General features: G+C 42.9%; 1 protein-coding gene across 3 annotated transcripts in view; it reads right to left on the bottom strand.

The window, feature by feature from the left end:
• fzr1a (fizzy/cell division cycle 20 related 1a) overlaps positions 1–12,929 on the bottom strand; it is a 31,965-nt gene extending 19,036 nt beyond the window's left edge. The window contains exons 1-6 of one of the 3 annotated variants that reach the window (XM_078424136.1): positions 12,709–12,929; positions 6,249–6,359; positions 5,766–5,891; positions 4,676–4,739; positions 3,489–3,616; positions 1,009–1,091 (exon numbers count right to left, since the gene is read on the bottom strand). In XM_078424136.1, coding sequence (XP_078280262.1) covers positions 1,009–1,091; positions 3,489–3,616; positions 4,676–4,739; positions 5,766–5,891; positions 6,249–6,359; positions 12,709–12,849 — 653 coding nt within the window. In that variant the 5' untranslated portion in view covers positions 12,850–12,929. Of the gene's footprint in view, positions 1–1,008; positions 1,092–3,488; positions 3,617–4,675; positions 4,740–5,765; positions 5,892–6,248; positions 6,360–12,620 lie in introns of all 3 variants that reach the window. The other 2 variants (XM_078424137.1, XM_078424138.1) reach the window with 2 other exon arrangements.
• Positions 12,930–17,283: the final 4,354 nt, after the last annotated feature.

The raw sequence follows: 17,283 nt of genomic DNA, 5'->3' as shown, positions 1-17,283 counted from the left end.
AAAGTCTACAATCAATTCCACTGTCTTAAGAGCATTGAGCCCCAGGTTGTTGCGAAGGCACCAGGATGCCGGTTGTGTCACTTCCTGTCTGTAGGCAGATTCTTCCCCATCCTGGATCAGTGCAATCAGGGTTGTGTCTTCCACAAACTTGAGAAACTTAGAGCTGTCTGGGGCAGCGCAGTCGTTGGTGTAGAGAGTAAAGGAGAGGGGAGAGTACACAGCCTTGTGGTGCTCCGATGCGGAGGGTCAGCGGATCCAGATGTACTTTCCCAGCCTCACATGCTTCTTCCTGTCTGTCAGGAAGTCGGTGATCCACTGACAGAGGGGTTCAGGCACAGTCAACTAGGAGAGTTTGGAGTGTAGTAGCTTTGGCACAACGATGTTGAATGCAGAGCTAAAATTCACAAACAAAATCCTTGCATGGTTCCCCTGGCGGTCTAGGTGCTGGAGGATGAAGTGCATGCCTAGGTTGATGTTGATATGCAAGGGCACGTCGATATTAAGGAGGGAGTGGGCATGCGCTTGGGGAGGGGCTGGAGAGGGAGGATCCAATCATGTAATCATTCCTAAGATAAAGAGCAGGGATTGCTTGGGGCTTGACAGAGATCTTTTCACCCACAGGCAACATGCCAAAAGGCTGGAAAATAGCCATTGTTTTTATTTTGTTTAAGAAGGGCAACAGGGACAAACCAGGAAATTATAGGCAGGTGAGGCAAGTGTTTACTTGCATTTATAAAAGCATTAACCTATCGGTGTAGTCAGCATGGCTTTGTTGGGGGGAGGTCTGGTCTCATCTCCCAAATATGAATTGAGTTTAGAAATTCCAACATGGATTAAAATGAAGGTGTCTACAAAAAGGTCCAGTCTTTTACAGCTCAGGTGTCTAAACAGAAAAATGAAGGATTTTGCCAACTTTCCTTAAAATGTACAGATCATTTCAACATAAAAGTTGTTCAAATACAGAAGTTTTGCAATGTCAGAGTTCTCATTGTGAAGTAACAAGGTTACCTTTTATTGCTAACAGGAGATAAGGAATAAGGAGATATGTCATTTCCATCATCAGGATTTGCACGCTTTGTGCTGAGAGAGTACTAGAAAATAAAACAATTGCAATATAATTTTCATTAAAGACAATAAAATAATGTATTTTGAATTATGCATTGAATCACATTCGTTTAAAAAAAATAATTCCCAATGGAGCACACAAGTTTAATAGATTACTTCGCAAGGTGCGATGTATAATCAATGTTAAAAATATAGGTCTACAGAACTTTAGATCTGATAGTTATAATCAAGAGTTCCCTGGCTAGAATAATGGAACCAGATTAATTTCACTTTCAAAACATCTTAACATGGGTCAGCACATAAATGAGAAAAACACCAGAGGGGCTTTGGGGGCTCCTGGGGTAACATCAGGATTGGATGTAAATCCTTGCCATACAAATATATTTGGGCTGATAGCAGTCAACATTCACTCCTTTCCTGAGGCCAAAATGCAAGATTAGATTATATCCAAATATTAATTCATCTGTAGCAAAAAACATAGTAGAGGAATTCAGCAGGTCAGACAGTATCTTTGGAGAGAATGAACAGGATATGTTTTGGGCTATGGGCACTCGCATGGGCCCTAGCTACGCCTGCCTCTTTGTCGGGTACGTCGAACAATCCGTGTTCCAGACGTACACTGGCCCCATCCCCGAACTCTACCTCCGCTACATCGACGACTGCATTGGTGCTACCTCTTGCACCCATGCAGAACTCACTGACTTCATACACTTCACCTCCAATTTCCATCCTGCCCTTAAATATACCTGGACTATCTCTGACATCTCCCTCCCGTTTCTGGACCTCACCATCTCCATCACAGGAGAAAAACTAGTGACGGACATTTACTACAAGCCCACCGACTCGCACAGCTATCTGGACTACACTTCTTCCCACCCGGTCCCCAGCAAAAAGTCTATCCCCTACTCCCAATTCCTCCGTCTACGCCGCATCTGTGCCCGGGATGAGGTGTTTCAGACTAGGGCTTCCGAGATGTCCTCGTTTTTCAGAAAACGGGGCTTCCCCTCCTCCATTATAGATGAGGCTCTCAATAGGGTCTCTTCTACATCCCGCAGCTCCGCTCTTGCTCCCCCTCTCCCCACTCGCAACAAAGACAGGATCCCCCTCGTTCTCACCTTCCACCCCACCAGCCAGCGGATCCAACATATCATCCACCAACATTTCCGTCACCTACAACAGGACCCCACCACTGGCCATATCTTCCCATCCCCTCCCCTCTCTGCGTTCCGCAGAGACCGTTCCCTCCGCAACTCCCTGGTCCACTCGTCCCTTCCTACCCAAACCACCCTAACCCCGGGCACTTTCCCTTGCAACCGCACGAGATGCAACACCTGTCCCTTTACCTCCCCCCTCAACTCCATCAAAGGACCCAAACAGTCTTTCCAGGTGAGACAGAGGTTCACCTGCACCTCCTCCAACCTCATCTATTGCATCCGCTGCTCTAGATGTCAACTTATTTATATCGGCGAAACCAAGCGCAGGCTCGGCGATCGCTTCGCTGAACACCTGCGCTCGGTCCGCATTAACGCAACTGATCTCCCGGTGGCCCAGCACTTTAACTCCCCCTCCCATTCCCAGTCTGACCTCTCTGTCATGGGCCTCCTCCAGTGCCATAGTGAGGCCCGCCGGAAATTGGAGGAGCAGCACCTCATATTTCGCCTGGGCAGTTTGCGGCCCGGTGGTATGAACGTCGACTTCTATAACTTCAGATAGCTCCTCTGTCCCTCCCTTCCCCTCCTCCTTCCCAGATCTCCCTCTATCTTCCTGTCTCCACCTATATCCTTCCTTTGTCCCACCCCCGACATCAGTCTGAAGAAGGGTCTCGACCTGAAACGTCACCCATTCCTTCTCTCCCGAGATGCTGCCTGGCCTGCTGAGTTACTCCAGCATTTTGTGAATAAAAGGATATGTTTTGGGTTGGGACCCTTCTCCAGACTCATTGGCAGGACACTGACCTGAAACGTCATCCAGCCCTGTTTTTTTTGCTGCAGATTTCTGATATCTGTTATCAATTCCTCTGTAATTTGAGGTCGAGGTTAGGTTTCAGCACAAGTTCATCTTTCCAGAGTCCTGGATTGCTTTCACTTCTCAATTACAAACAAAAGCTTACTTTCCTAGCATTAATTAATGCTAAATTTGGGCTGAACAGGCAAAGTAATATTAAAACCTGGCTTGCACCTTCAAATTGAACAAATAAATTTCATCATTTCTTCATGTACTTTGTCAATCATTTTTCTCCCACTCACTGTAAAAATGCTGTTCATACAGCTATTGCCACTGTCTGTGAAAAATACCATATCAGTCTTAACTCACACATTCCCTTTTCCACCTACCAGCATTTTGTGGCTATGAATATGTTAAAGAGTGTGACTGAGGAAGTGAACAGGTTATATTGCCATGTTTTATGGGTACACAGATCATACCTTAAATAAACTTTTCTTTTCAGGGGTTGAAGGCTGTAGCCTTCTATCTTCGGTCTGAGGGTCTTGGACCTTTTCAATCCCTGCTCCAAGCAGCTCATTTCTCAGCAATGCAGAGTAAGCAAGCCCATCTGTAAACAAAATACGTTCAGCAGAAATTCTAAATTTAAAGAAAGCTCAAATTGAAGGCCGAGTTGTTACTACAGTTTGCTGAAATGTTTATCACATCACGCATAAACAGCAACCCTGCACCATTTAAGGATAAAGAAAACGATCTACTTTTAAGCTACAAATGGGTTTCCAGAGACAGGTAGTCCTGTAGTTGTACAATGTTTAGAGCTTGCGTGCCAAAAGGTGAAACACAATTTCTAAATATTGGAATCATTGGAAGCAGTCTGCTGTTGTCAGATTATTCTGGCGCCTACTAATGGGAGGCTCATGATTCATGAACGCAACAACATTGAAAATAAAAGTGGGGAGGCCATCTGTCTCCCCACACCTTCTCTGCTGTACAATATGGTTGATTGTGGATCTTTTACCTTTGTATCATTTTTCCATACCAATCCCACAACCCTGAATATCCAAAAATCCATCAATCATGCTCTTGATTATACAGAATGTGCACACCTGTCAAATGTATTGAATTTATTACCTTATGGGTGAAGAAATATTTCTTCTCATTCCCAACCTGAATGTCTGATCCCATATCAAGACCATAAGGCCTTAATTAGATATTATGTCTAAGGCCTAATCATTCTCTCCTCTACCCCACTGAAATGAATGAGTCATTGCACCTGCAACTGGCCCAATCTGCTACAGGATCATTTGATAGATTTCTTAACATAACTAGCATTCCAGCGCTGGAGTAGCACAACTGGAAACACAGTTATGATCAGCTGATAGAATGTTTAGGGTTTCTATGTCTGATTGAGCTTTGGTAAGAAACGTTCTCTGGTGACAGACAAACACATATTTCCACCGGTAATGGGCTTTTCTAAGTATATATTGTGATTTGATCTAAAATGCTAAGAATTATTTTCCCTTTAGTTTTACCTTGACTACTCATATTTTATTAAGCCTATACATAACTTGTAAACACCTGCTTCAAATAGGAAAACATGACACATCGTTGGTTTACTGAATTGTGGGAATGAGAAAGATTAAAATAACTAAAAATATAAGTACCAGACCTTTGCCAGTGTCAGAGGTTACATCTTTAGCTTTTCTGTTTTGACTGGGTGACTTTTCATTTTCCTAAAACAGATGAGAATCAGAATATATTTTCAGTTATATGGATTCAGCGCTCACCTTTACACAGATCTGTCCACTGTATCAACCTTGAAATCGTCCCCAAATGTTTCAATGAATAAATGATGTTTAATGTATACTTGCAAATCAGGGTGAGCTTCACTTTAGTTACTAACAACTGTTTTTCCGGTTCCTGGTCTGGTTTTGTAATTCAATACACAACCAAAAATGTTCTGTTGATGGGCAGGGCAGAATGACCAAAATAGTTTTACTCCTGCCAAACCACGCATGCTTGGTGGTCAGTTACTTTTACTGTCCATTAAAAGAATACAGATAAAGGTATGCTATTTTCTCTACGATATTTTTTCAAATTAAAAAATGTGGTACATAGCACTAAAGAAAATAAAAAAGAAAATCACAAATCAGAAAGGTAGCGCTTTTGTAAAAAAAATATATAACCTATGAATCCAGTAATTCTTAGTCCTTGCGAAATGTCATTATTGCTAAGACCCTTTTTTATTACCAAAAATGGTCTTAGCAAATGGATAAAGTTTAGAGAATATTAAATGATAGAAATTGGCACATCTACCAGTTAACTGTTAGAATCAATTCCATTGAGATGGCTGGATTTTACATATTTTAAAAAATCTGTTATATAACCAAACAGCCAACCAAAATCATTCAAATAGAGCAAAATAGATACATTCATGTAAAATAAATGGCTTATGAAACAAAAAGAATTTTGCTGAAAATCCAAAACCCAGGAATACTAAAGTAGAAAGCCAACGATTAATCATTCACAATTTCACAAAATATTGGAAGAACAGCTTTGGCAAATCAGGTAAAAATAACGTCAGAATTTGCACATAACCAAAAAAGAAAAAGACCCATATTACAATATTATATAAAAGACTTCACAGCCAATGAAGATGAGATCAACAAAAACTATGATCATAGTTACAATAGCTCTTAAGGCAGGTACGTTTACCCCCAAAATGTCTGCTAAACCAAATGATTTTGAAAACAACATACATTTATTCTGTGGAAGTTTATACTCCAGTTAGCTGCTGCTCTTGATGGAATAAACCGGTCCCCACTTTTACTTGGTGATGATACTGGTGAATTGGAAGGTGTTAATGTTCTCCTAACTTCTGATATCTGCACAAGATTAACAAAGGAAGAATGACATTAAGTTCCAATTAAATTGCGACAACATAATTTTTAAGATACAGACCGCAGAATTATTATATTTAATAAGAGATTCACATCAGTTTATCATATACTGTAGGTCAAGGTACAATTAAATGCCTTGTTCACATGAAGCTCAGAATAAATACAGTAATACTAAAACAAGCACAAAACAGCAGAATGATGCAAGATTGTAGTGCAAGTCCAAGTAGTGCAAAATAATATTAAAGTACAATATCAGATTAGCCAAATTAGCCAGAGTTGAGAGAACATGTATTCTGCTGTAGATGCATATCTCAATAAACATATTTAAAAAATAGTACTTACACAAGGTACTGTATTTTCATTCTGAACATTAATTTGTCTTAAAAGGCGCCTTTCATAGTCTTGATCCATACTGAGGGAGGTCAATTTAAAGATTTTACCAAGATATGAAATCTGAAATCAGGAAAGAAAAGTTGTTTGAAAAACCCAAAATGTAAACATTCGGATCTACTGTGGACCTTTGTACCAACCATAGCCATGACAGGAATAACAATCAATTCACTAATCGATATTCAGATAAACGAATTGGATATTTTTTCAGAAAAGATCCGCATGGCATGGTGTAATTGTTTCTTTCTTAATTGATGCTGCCAAATCTACACACACAATATTTTCACTTTTAATTCACTTTTCCAACATCTGCAATTCAGCGATTAATGCTTTGACTCCTGAAATATGGAAAGAAATTCCTTAAGTTTCAGAGATGCAGCGTGGAGACCCATACACTAGTTCTATCCTACAAACCAGGGATAAGCTACAGCAGCCAATTAACCCTCAAACCTGCAAATCATTAGAATGAGGGAGGAACCAGAGCACCCGAAGAAAACACACAGGGTCACAGGGAGAATGTGTCTGTACCGTAACTCCAGACAGCACCTATAGTCAAAATCGAAGCATGGTCTCTGGCACTGAAAGACAGCAACTCTACAGCTGCGCCACTGTGCCACCCCTAGTTTCAGTGTTGCCAGACACACATTTGTCTTTCCTTGTTTATTTAGTAATTTTCTGCTGCAGTAATGTTTTGTCCTGAAATATGGGGAAAAAAGTACATTTCGACCGAGAGGAGAAATAAAATCTCAGTTTCTACCCAAGAGTCGACTCTTGTCATTCCAGGACCACAATTTTTCAAATTACTCTCCACTCAAAATTAATTTTCACAGTGTTGGCATATTTAATTGATTAATATAGTGTTGCATTACAGAGGGCACCAAAGTTTTTATATTACTTCCAGAATTATCACTTAAAGACCATTTGGCAATCTGAAACCCATCTTCGCCTTCCTCTCTCTTATCTGTCTCACCAGCTGATTTTCCCCACCATAGGAAACACACCTTAGAAGTCCACCACAGCATTATTTTTTCAATGTACAGCCACCTCCATTGATCCCTAGAGATGTCTTGTGTGTACACATTATTACATCAATAAGGTACAGACACTTATAAGACCAATGAACTGATTGTGGACTTTGCAAGAGGAAGGATGAGGACCCACAATGCTGTTTATATCAACGGGACAATGGTGGAGAGTGAAAAACTTCACATTCCTGGGTGCGCATATTTACGAAAATCCTGGACCCAGCACACTGATGTAATTATAAAGAAAGCACATCAAAGCCTCTACTTCCTGAGACGATTACGGAGATTTGGTATGTCAGAAAGGATTCCCTTGAACCAATACAGATGTACAGTAGAGAGCATATTGACTGGTTGTATCACAGCCTCGTTCAGCAACTTGAATGCCCAGGAATGAAGACTGCAAAAAGTTTTGAACACTGCCCAGCCCATCACCAGCTCTGACCTCCCCACCATCGAAGGGATTTACCGGAGTCGCTGCCTCAAAAAGGCAGCCAGCATAATCAGAGACCCCCATCACCCTGGCCACACACTCATTACACCCCTGCCATAGGAACAGCTTCTTCCCTCCAGCCATTAAACACCATAACCTCAAATAAGCTCTGAACTACATAGACTATTATTGTTATTATTGCACTATTATTTTTTTTGTGTGCACAAATACACATAGGTATAGATTTTATACATAATATGTTTACAGTATACTATGTTTACATATTTTGAATATTTACATATTCTGTTGTGCTGTAAGAATTTCATTGCTCTATCTGGGACATATCTGACAATAAAACACCCTTGACTTGACCAATGACCCAGGAGTTAAATGACCTATTGCATCCATATCAGCTAAGGAAAAGATATCCAGTCATTATCAATTGCTCGTTCATGGTCCACAGCCCTGTAGATTATAGCACAAAGTGGTCGAATTTAAATACGTTTTCTGCCCAATAGCTCCAGTACACCTATCTAACGGCCTTTATTGTTCTACTGATTATAATGTAATGAACATTTGACAATTAATTACCTCTCTGCTAACAGAAGAAATCCATTAGCCACACTATCTTGGTCCTTCAGACATAAATGGAAGTTGTTTCTCTTTGACCCAGTGGGCCAATGTCATTCTCCACAAATAAATCAAAGCTATTTCAAACTCCTCAACAGCTTCATAATTACATGTTTGTGCATTTGTGGTCAAGTCTCAATCTACATGCTTCATTCTCTTCTACCAATTAATGAAGGCCTTCCGATCATTTCCTTTGGCCGCAGGATCATTTCTCTTGAACAGTCTTCAGATAACATACTGCCATGTTCTCTAGTATTAAAAAAAACCTCCAACAACATCCCTCTTCATCTCCCTTAAAATGTTCTGAAAAGATGAAAGGCGATTTATAAAAGATTGCCCCGATCATACCTGATTGCTAATTCAAATTGATTGCTGGATCTTGTCACTTACGAAATAGTTTTATTCAATTAAAAGGGGCAAACTTCTCAAGATAAGGAAACAAAAATAGCATACAATTCTCACACAGACAAAATATATTATCAATGCATTCACTGGCATTCATGGTTGCAAGAACATCTATGTTAATTCTGAAATGCACGTAATTGGGAACCCCAAAGACTGTTCTGTTAGAGGTTATAAATCTGTGATTGTTCACTCGACAACCTAAACTATAATTGACACAGCAACTTCCACTTTTGTGGCACAGATTAAGTGTTGCACCTTGGGAACATCAACTGCTAGCATGGAATATCAGGTATTGCTGCATGTTGATGTTCAAACCAACAAATTAGTAACTATTTTGCAAAACCTGTGAGAATTACAGCAAGTGATACATATCAAGAAACATTAAATCTATTAAACTGCAGGAATGGGGATTACTTACCCCATTCTTGAATTTTCTCAGTCATAAGTCAAATGCATTCTAAGCCGTTAAGATATATGTACGACAATTAACCAATTCCAGTATTATTTTACAAGGAGGTAGATGCTGAAATATATTTTTCATATTTTTTCATATTTCAGATACAGCGCGGAAACAGGCCTTTTCGGCCCACCAAGTCCGCGCCGCCCAGCGATCCCCGCACATTAACACTATCCTACACACACTAGGGACAATTTTTTAAAAAACATTTACCAGTCAATTAACCTACAAACCTGTACGTCTTTGGAGTGTGGGAGAAAACCGAAGATCTCGGAGAAAACCCACGCAGGTCACGGGGAGAACATACAAATTCCTTACAGTACAGCACCCGTAGACAGGATCGAACCTGAGTCTCCGGCGCTGCATTCGCTGTAAAGCAGCAACTCTACCGCTGCGCTACCGTGCCGCCTTATAGTTGGCCTTATGTTGCTCAGTGAGTATGAATTAGATGGTCCCATGCTGTTGTCAACAAGTATAATAGGTCAAGAAGATCTAGCTAACAGTACACAACTATAGGACTGCAACTACCTAAATCACATTTGACCTTGCGTTTGTGGAAATTACCTTTGTTGAGAAAAAAAGGGAACAAAATGAATGACATGGATGCAAATTGACACTCTTCTCTCCCCCCCCCCCCCACCTCCCAAGAATTGCCATTTTTGCAACTCTAAAGTGCCCAAGGAACATGTGGCATATGTTCATACTACATACTACTGTAACAAATTGCCTACTTAAAATAACAAGGAGGCACAGAGAAACAAGAGACTGCCAATGCTGGAATCTTGAGTGAAGTGCTGGAGGAACTCAGTAAGTCAGGCAGCATCTGCAGAAGGAAATGGACAGACAACGTTTTGGGTTGGGACCCTTCCTCATAATGTTGAGTACCCATAAAAGAGAGAAATGGGAATGGCCAAGGTAGCAAGCATCCTTGGCAATACTTCCAGTCTTCTCAATGCACCTATCAGGATAGTAATTGAAAAACTTGTTTTCTATGTGGTATAAAGCAGATGATTGCACAAATCACATGTGATGAGAAAGATTTTTTGATGAAAAAGTATGCTCATCCTTTTAAAGCTCTATTAAGTATTTGCCACCAGTTTTATGCTAGCATGCTTTTCTAAAAATATCTTTCCTATTATATCACCTTTGATGGATCGAGACAGTGGTTGCGTGGAGGGTTTAAACGAACATTCTATATGCTAAACTATAGCATTCTGTTCTGTCCAGATGCTGCATAACCTGCTGTTTCTAGTGTTTTCTTCAACACATTAAAAGCATGTGATTTTTATTTTTACACCCAATTTAGAGGGGTGAAAGGAAAACAAAAATGCAGTGAGAAGTGAAAGAACAGATGCACTGAAAACACTCAGTTCACATAGCACCTGTGGGAAATACTCCCGAGAGTCTTCGACGTGGAATGTTAATGCTGTTTCTCTTTCCACAGGTGCAGCGTTGCTTGATGAGTGTTTCCGGCATATTTTGTTTTTTCGCCTGATTTCCAGCACCTGTAGTTATTTCCCTAAAAACTTTCATTTGATGACCATTCCTATATTTTGGCTAACGATTCCCTCCCTCAGTTAACACAAAGGAATAAACAGATTTCATATCTCTGTATGAATGAACAAACATTGCTACAACTCAATAGTGGAGCTCCCAAATAGTTTCAATACAGACATGCAAGCACATGAAAGACATGAATCAAGATGATTCTTGGGTTCAGTGAAAAACCCTAGCCCACTGACAAGCAATGGTAATGCGCCTGCAGAGACCGAACAATGCACTGTTATGTTTCATGTGTTAGGTTTAGCATTTTGTGAAAGTAAAATGCCAGGAGCTATCCAATAGGTTTGAAGACACTTTTAAAACTAGGACATGCTCTAGTGAGAAAAAGGAGTGCCAGGGAATTCAGAGCATGAAGACGACAGGATGTTCAGGTGGCTGCTTCCAGTGCAAAACTCCACCTGGATCAGATGGCCCTTGGCCATGACACCAATTACCCACAGGCTCTAATCACCCTGACACTGAGTGCCCACCGGAACCAGGGCTCCATCTGCCACCAGGACCAAGCAATCCCTTAGCCTTTATACCCTTCTCACAGGGTAACCACCAGGATAATACACATATACCCCATTCAGCTCAGTCATGGGACTGTACCCTCTTAGCAACAGAAACCCCTGTCACCTGAGAAACCCACTGGGATGATAAACCCTGACACCAATTCCCCTCCAGGACCAGGAACATGTCCACTCCCATGCCACCAGGTACCTACCAAGAGCAGGCAATCCCTTTGGCCTTTCACAGAGTAAACACCCAGACCAGTCACACACACCAAGTACTGTACTCCATTGGCACTAGAAACGCATCACCAAGAATCCACTGGCACAGTATGCCCTGACACCATGTGCCCACCAGCACAAAGCACAACTATGGGACGTTCTCCCGAGTAACAAGAAGCCCTGCCACCAAGGACCCATTGGGATTATACACACCGGGATACGAAGTTACCACCAGGATGCCCACCCCACCACCAATTATACCATTCACAGGATAACTAAGATCAGGTACACAGACCTCAGTATCACACAGTGGTGGGGCTGTAGTGGCTAGAGGAACCCATCACCAGGTACCCACCCATGTACCTGTGCTTCTTACACCAGGTACCCACCAGGATCTGATACACACACCGACAAAGGGTGGTATTGCCTTGACAACAGGAGCCCATCACTAAATATCCACTGGAATCCCATTAAGGCACCCACCGCCACCAGGCACTCTTCTGCCACCAGGTACATGACAAGACCAAGTAACTTCTTAGCCTTTATACCTATCACAGGGCAATTACTAGGAACAGTCACGTTTACGTAGGCACCATGGGACTGCACCTACTTGGGAAAAGGAACCCTTCTTCAAAAGCATTCACTGGAATGATACACTCTGAATTCGTGCCCACCAGCGCCAGCCACTAGATTTTCGCCAGGACCAAGCACACACACCCTACGGAATCATGGAATGGTATTGGCAACAAGAGCCCTGCACTGAGACCATTCTCTGGTGCTTGCACCAGGTAGCTGACAGGACCCATTAACATTACTCTCTCCAGTCAAACCGCTTAACTTCAACTTTATTCGCGCAGGACAACCACCAGGATCCATGCATGGCACCGAGCACACAGACGTGGTCTGGACCCCTCACCGAGGGCTCCTAGACCGAGTGTCCGAGGTACCACCCTCGGGGCAAACACTCGCCGGGAACGGTCACCGTTGACTCTCCCGGTCCCACACCCTCCCAGCTACTTGTCACCACCATGGAAATTGGATTACAGGGTCCCAGTCAGGCACCTGCTGCCACCGCCATCATCCCAGTCCCCACACATGTACCTACCGCCGCCGGCCGGGCCGCGCTCTCCCGTCAGACGCGACTCCCACACAACATGGCGGCCACCGCTTCCGGCCGTCCGACCGTTACCTTTGTGACGTCACCAGGATTCAAACCGCCGCCGGAAGTGCTGCGTTGCCACGGCGACGACGCTTGCATTTGCCTGCGGGCGATGCTCAGGACCGGGACCCCGGGACCGCGGAACCCGTAGCCGTCGAGGCTGCAGGCCATCGGAGCGCTCTCCGCTCCCCTTCCTCATTCCCGCGATTCGTGCTGGAGTCTCGCTCGAAAGCTTCGGCGGCGAAGGGCGGAAGGGATGCCCGGAGTCACGTGGTGGGGAGAGGGGCACTTCCGGCGAACATGGCGGAGGAGACGGCGCTCCCGCTCATGTTCCTGCTCCTCTTCCTGCTCACCAGGCGCCGGGCCGACCTGGAGCACACCAGCCTGGGCCGGAGGAACGACGCGCGGCGCAGGCTGCGGATCAGGCAGTATTTCCAGCAGCGGCAACGCAAGATGATTCTGGTAGGAGGGGGTGGAGCGACGCGGCGGCGGGGTTGCCCGGGTTACGGTGGAAGAGAGGCGATGCCCGGGTCACCGGTTGGAGAGAGGGTTGGAATTGATATTCGGATTACGGGACGGTGGGGGTATTGATGTCCGGATTTCGGGAGGGAGGAGGGGTATTGATCGGTTTACGTGGAGGGGGAGTTGTAATTGCAAATGCTGAAGACAGAGACAAAATTATGGAGTAAATCAGCGGGACAGGCAGCATCTCTGGAAAGAAGGAAGGGGTGATGTTTCGGGTCGAGACCCTTCAGGCTCCTCGATTGAGGGGGGAATGGCGGTGCGGAAGAGCAGAAGCGATTCCCAGGTTTCGGGTGAAGGGTTTGTCTGGGTTAGGGAGAGTGGGGGAGGATTCCCGTATTGGGGTGTGGATGATACCCGTTTTGGTGGGGTGGTGGTGACGTGCAATGACTAATTTGGTGTGGGGGGATCTCCAGGTTGGGATGAGAGATGCCTGGGTTACAGGGTCTGGGATGCCTGGGTCATTGCGGGGCATGCCAGGTTACGGGAATGGGTTCTGCGATCGGGGAGGGAGCGGTGGTTATCCGGTATACAGTGGGCGGGAGAGGGATGCCCAGGGGAGAGGTTTTAGACTCTGAAGAAGAGTTCCGAACCGAAAAATCACCTCTTCCGTTTCTCCAGAGATGCTGTCTGACCCGATGAGTTACTCAAGTATTTTATGTCCATCTTCCTATAAAGTTGAGATAGCATGGACAAAGGGCCCATTTCCGTGCAATCCAGCTCCATGACTCTTTTAAAAGAAAAAGTGCAAGTGCCACAACTAGGTAGATTGGGAGTACATCTTTTGCATATGCATATTGCACCTATCTGACAGCTGTGATATCTGATAAACTGTTCTTTCAGCAGTGAAGCAAATAGAAGCTGAATTATTTCTGGGAAACACCTCTTTCTCAAGAAACTATAGGTGCTGGAGAAAAACATAAAATAATAGAGGAATGCAGCCGGTCAAGACAGCCTGTGGAGGGAATGGATAGGCAACAGTTCACCTGTCTTCAGGCTTCTCCCTACTCCAATCAGTCTGAAGAAATGTTCCAACCTGAAATATCCCACCCCAAAATGGGTTAAATGGCCAAATGTGTTTTGATAATTCTATAGCTTGGATTATCATGGATGAAATAGTAACATTGTTTGCTGTTAATTTCTAGCATGCTTTCCTCAGTGTGCAATGGTGTGCAACATTTATTTTTATTATTTAAAAACGTTGTGATTAAATGAATTCTCTGTGCACTGATTTTACAGTGAAATTAAATGTTGATTAGTGGTGGTATTCCTCTTAAATGATGTAACTTGGATATTTTTCTTTCTCTGTAAAATATTGTCAGGACAAGTGGAGAGAACTTTGTTGCAGTTGGCTACACACCCTGTGACCTGAAGTATTATTTCAAATATTGGGTGCCTGAAATGAAAAATGTTGAACATTCCCCCCTTGAATGCAATCATTTCCAAGATATTCCTTTGCATGCTGTGGTATTTCAAGGCAGGAACTAGCTGTAATGGCAAGTCCCTTTGCAATCTAACTTTTTTTCCATTAAAATTTTTTTTAAATCCTATGATATTTCTGGATGTTTAAGGAGTGCATTTGTGATGATTTCTTTGTTTTCAGATGGTGATGGCACACGGAAATAGTAGCTCTAACTGTCGCACACGAATCTGGTGTAAGCCAAGAAGTTCAGACTGGTGGGAACGTGTGGTTTTGGATGAGTTTCAGCCAAATGATTGGCTTGAAAATTTCAGAATGTCTAAAGAAACATTTTTTCATGTCTGCAACAAACTGAAGCCCATGGTTTCTCGCCGAAACACTCACCTACGTCCAGCGCTACCCTTCGAGAAGAGAGTGGCAGTGGCATTTTGGCGACTTGCTACTAATGTGGAATACAGAACAATTAGCCATTTGTTTGGGATTGGCCGTTCAACTGTGTGTAAATGTGTAAGGGAGGTGTGCCATGCTATAGTGTCCCTTTTAAAACCTCTGTATCTGAGTCTGCCTTCTAATGAAGGATTTGAAATGACGGTTCAGAGATTTGGAAGGAAGTGGAATTTCCCCCAGTGTGTTGGTGTGATCGACAGTTGCCACATACCCATCAGTGCCCCACCACAATATCACAGAAATTACTTAAATGGAAAAGGGTGGCATTCTGTTGTGTTACAAGGAGTGGTTGATGATACTGGGAAATTCTGGGATGTCTGCACTGGATTTTCTGGTAGTTCTCTTGACGCAAAAATTCTGAGGAACTCTGATCTGTGGACAATGGCTACTGAAAGAAGGTTGTTCCCTGACTGTTCAAAAAACATTATAGGCACTCCAGTGAACTACTTCCTGATAGGCAGTTCTTCGTATCCACTGCAGGAATGGCTCCTGAAGCCCTATTCAGAAACGGAAGTACTGACACCGCATCAGCTTGTGTTTAACTACAGGTTGAGCCAGGCTCACGCCATAATAGATGACACGTTCGGACGGCTCAAAGCACGTTGGCAGTGTCTTCTCAAGAGGAATGACTGCAGCCTTGAACTGATCCCGACCATGATCACTGCCTGTTGCATTCTTCACAATGTCTGTGAGACACATAACGATGGATTTAACAGTGAATGGCTGGGTGTTCTGGGCCAGGAGGAATTTCCTCAGCCAAATCAAATAGTGTTAGATAGAACCGTTGACAGCCAAGCAGAAGAGATCCGTGAGGCGTTGTCTGTTTATTTTATGGGTCTGCAGAAAAGATAGTTCTCTAAGTGGTAACATTTTTAGAAATTGTAAATAATATGATTTTTCACTAGCTATCTGAATAGGAATGTCTTGATATTGTGGTACGATATGCCATTATAATAAAACTATGCCTCATGGTTATTAAATGAAAAGTTTGTTGTTTTTGTTATACACTAATCAATAATTTGGTTAAATACAGCTGCTGTTAGCTCAGTAGTAGATTTATTTATTCAGTTCCAAGCATCGTGAGAAAGAAATTGAGAAGGGAAAGTGAGAGTGTTTTGATTGATGTTTAGATCTCGCCATGCAATGGTGCATGACATGACTTGTATCTAATTTCTATAATCAGCATAGGTAGTAATTTGCTGATACTATGCTTGAGCATAACCTTTCATTGTAGAATAAAGAAAACAGCTGGAATAGTATTGAATATCTCACCAGTGAGTTCAATGATACAGGACTCAGGCCTTTCAGCGCAATGACACATCATGTATCAGTTTTTGAAACAGTAAATGAGATATTTAACTATGGGTTTTTAAATAATGGATGAGATAGATCTGTAAATGTGGGTCAAGGGGTTATGGGGAGAAGGCAGGGGAATGGGTTAAGAGGGGAAGATAGATCAGCCATGATTGAATGTTGTAGTAGACTTGATGTGCCGATTAGCCTAACTCTGCTTCTGTCGCTTTTACGAACTAAACTGCAAATGACCCGCTGAGTTACTCCACCATTTTGTGTCTACCTTCGATTTTAACCAGCATCTGCAGTTTTTTTTCCTACACAATCTCCAGTTCTTTGGGTTTTTTGAACAATGAAGAAGGGTCTGGACCCGAAACGTCACCCATTCCTTCTCTCCTGCGAGGCTGCCTGGCCTGCTGAGTTACTCCAGCTCTTTGTGTCTATCTTCGGTTTAAACCAGCATCTGCAGTTCCTTATGTGTGGGAAAGAATGCAGATGCTGGTTTAAATCAGGTCGATACAAAATGGTGGTTTCGGGTCGAGACCCTTCTTCAGGCTAAAGAAGGGTCTCGACCCGAATATGCCAGAGATGCTGCCTATCCCGCTGAGTTACTCCAGCATTTTGTGTCTATCTGTAGTTCCTTCCCACACGAGACGTCTTTAACTGTGGGGGGTTTTTGTGAATCAGATACATCTTTAACTATGCGTTTTTAAACATGGAACGAGATTCATCACTAACCATGGATTTGTAAACACATTTTAAACATTGACTGGAACGCAAATTAATGGATGTGTGCACACGCTTTAAACATTGAGATCCAACATTATGGATTTGTAAAGAAAGTTTAAACATTGAGATACAACTTCATGGACTTGTAAACAAGTTTTAAACATTGACTGGGTTACAGATTTAAATGGGTTTTA

This window comes from Rhinoraja longicauda, chromosome 28, assembly GCF_053455715.1.
Source record: "Rhinoraja longicauda isolate Sanriku21f chromosome 28, sRhiLon1.1, whole genome shotgun sequence".
NCBI classification, from domain to species: domain Eukaryota; kingdom Metazoa; phylum Chordata; class Chondrichthyes; order Rajiformes; family Arhynchobatidae; genus Rhinoraja; species Rhinoraja longicauda.
This window is presented reverse-complemented; position numbering and strand designations above follow the sequence as displayed.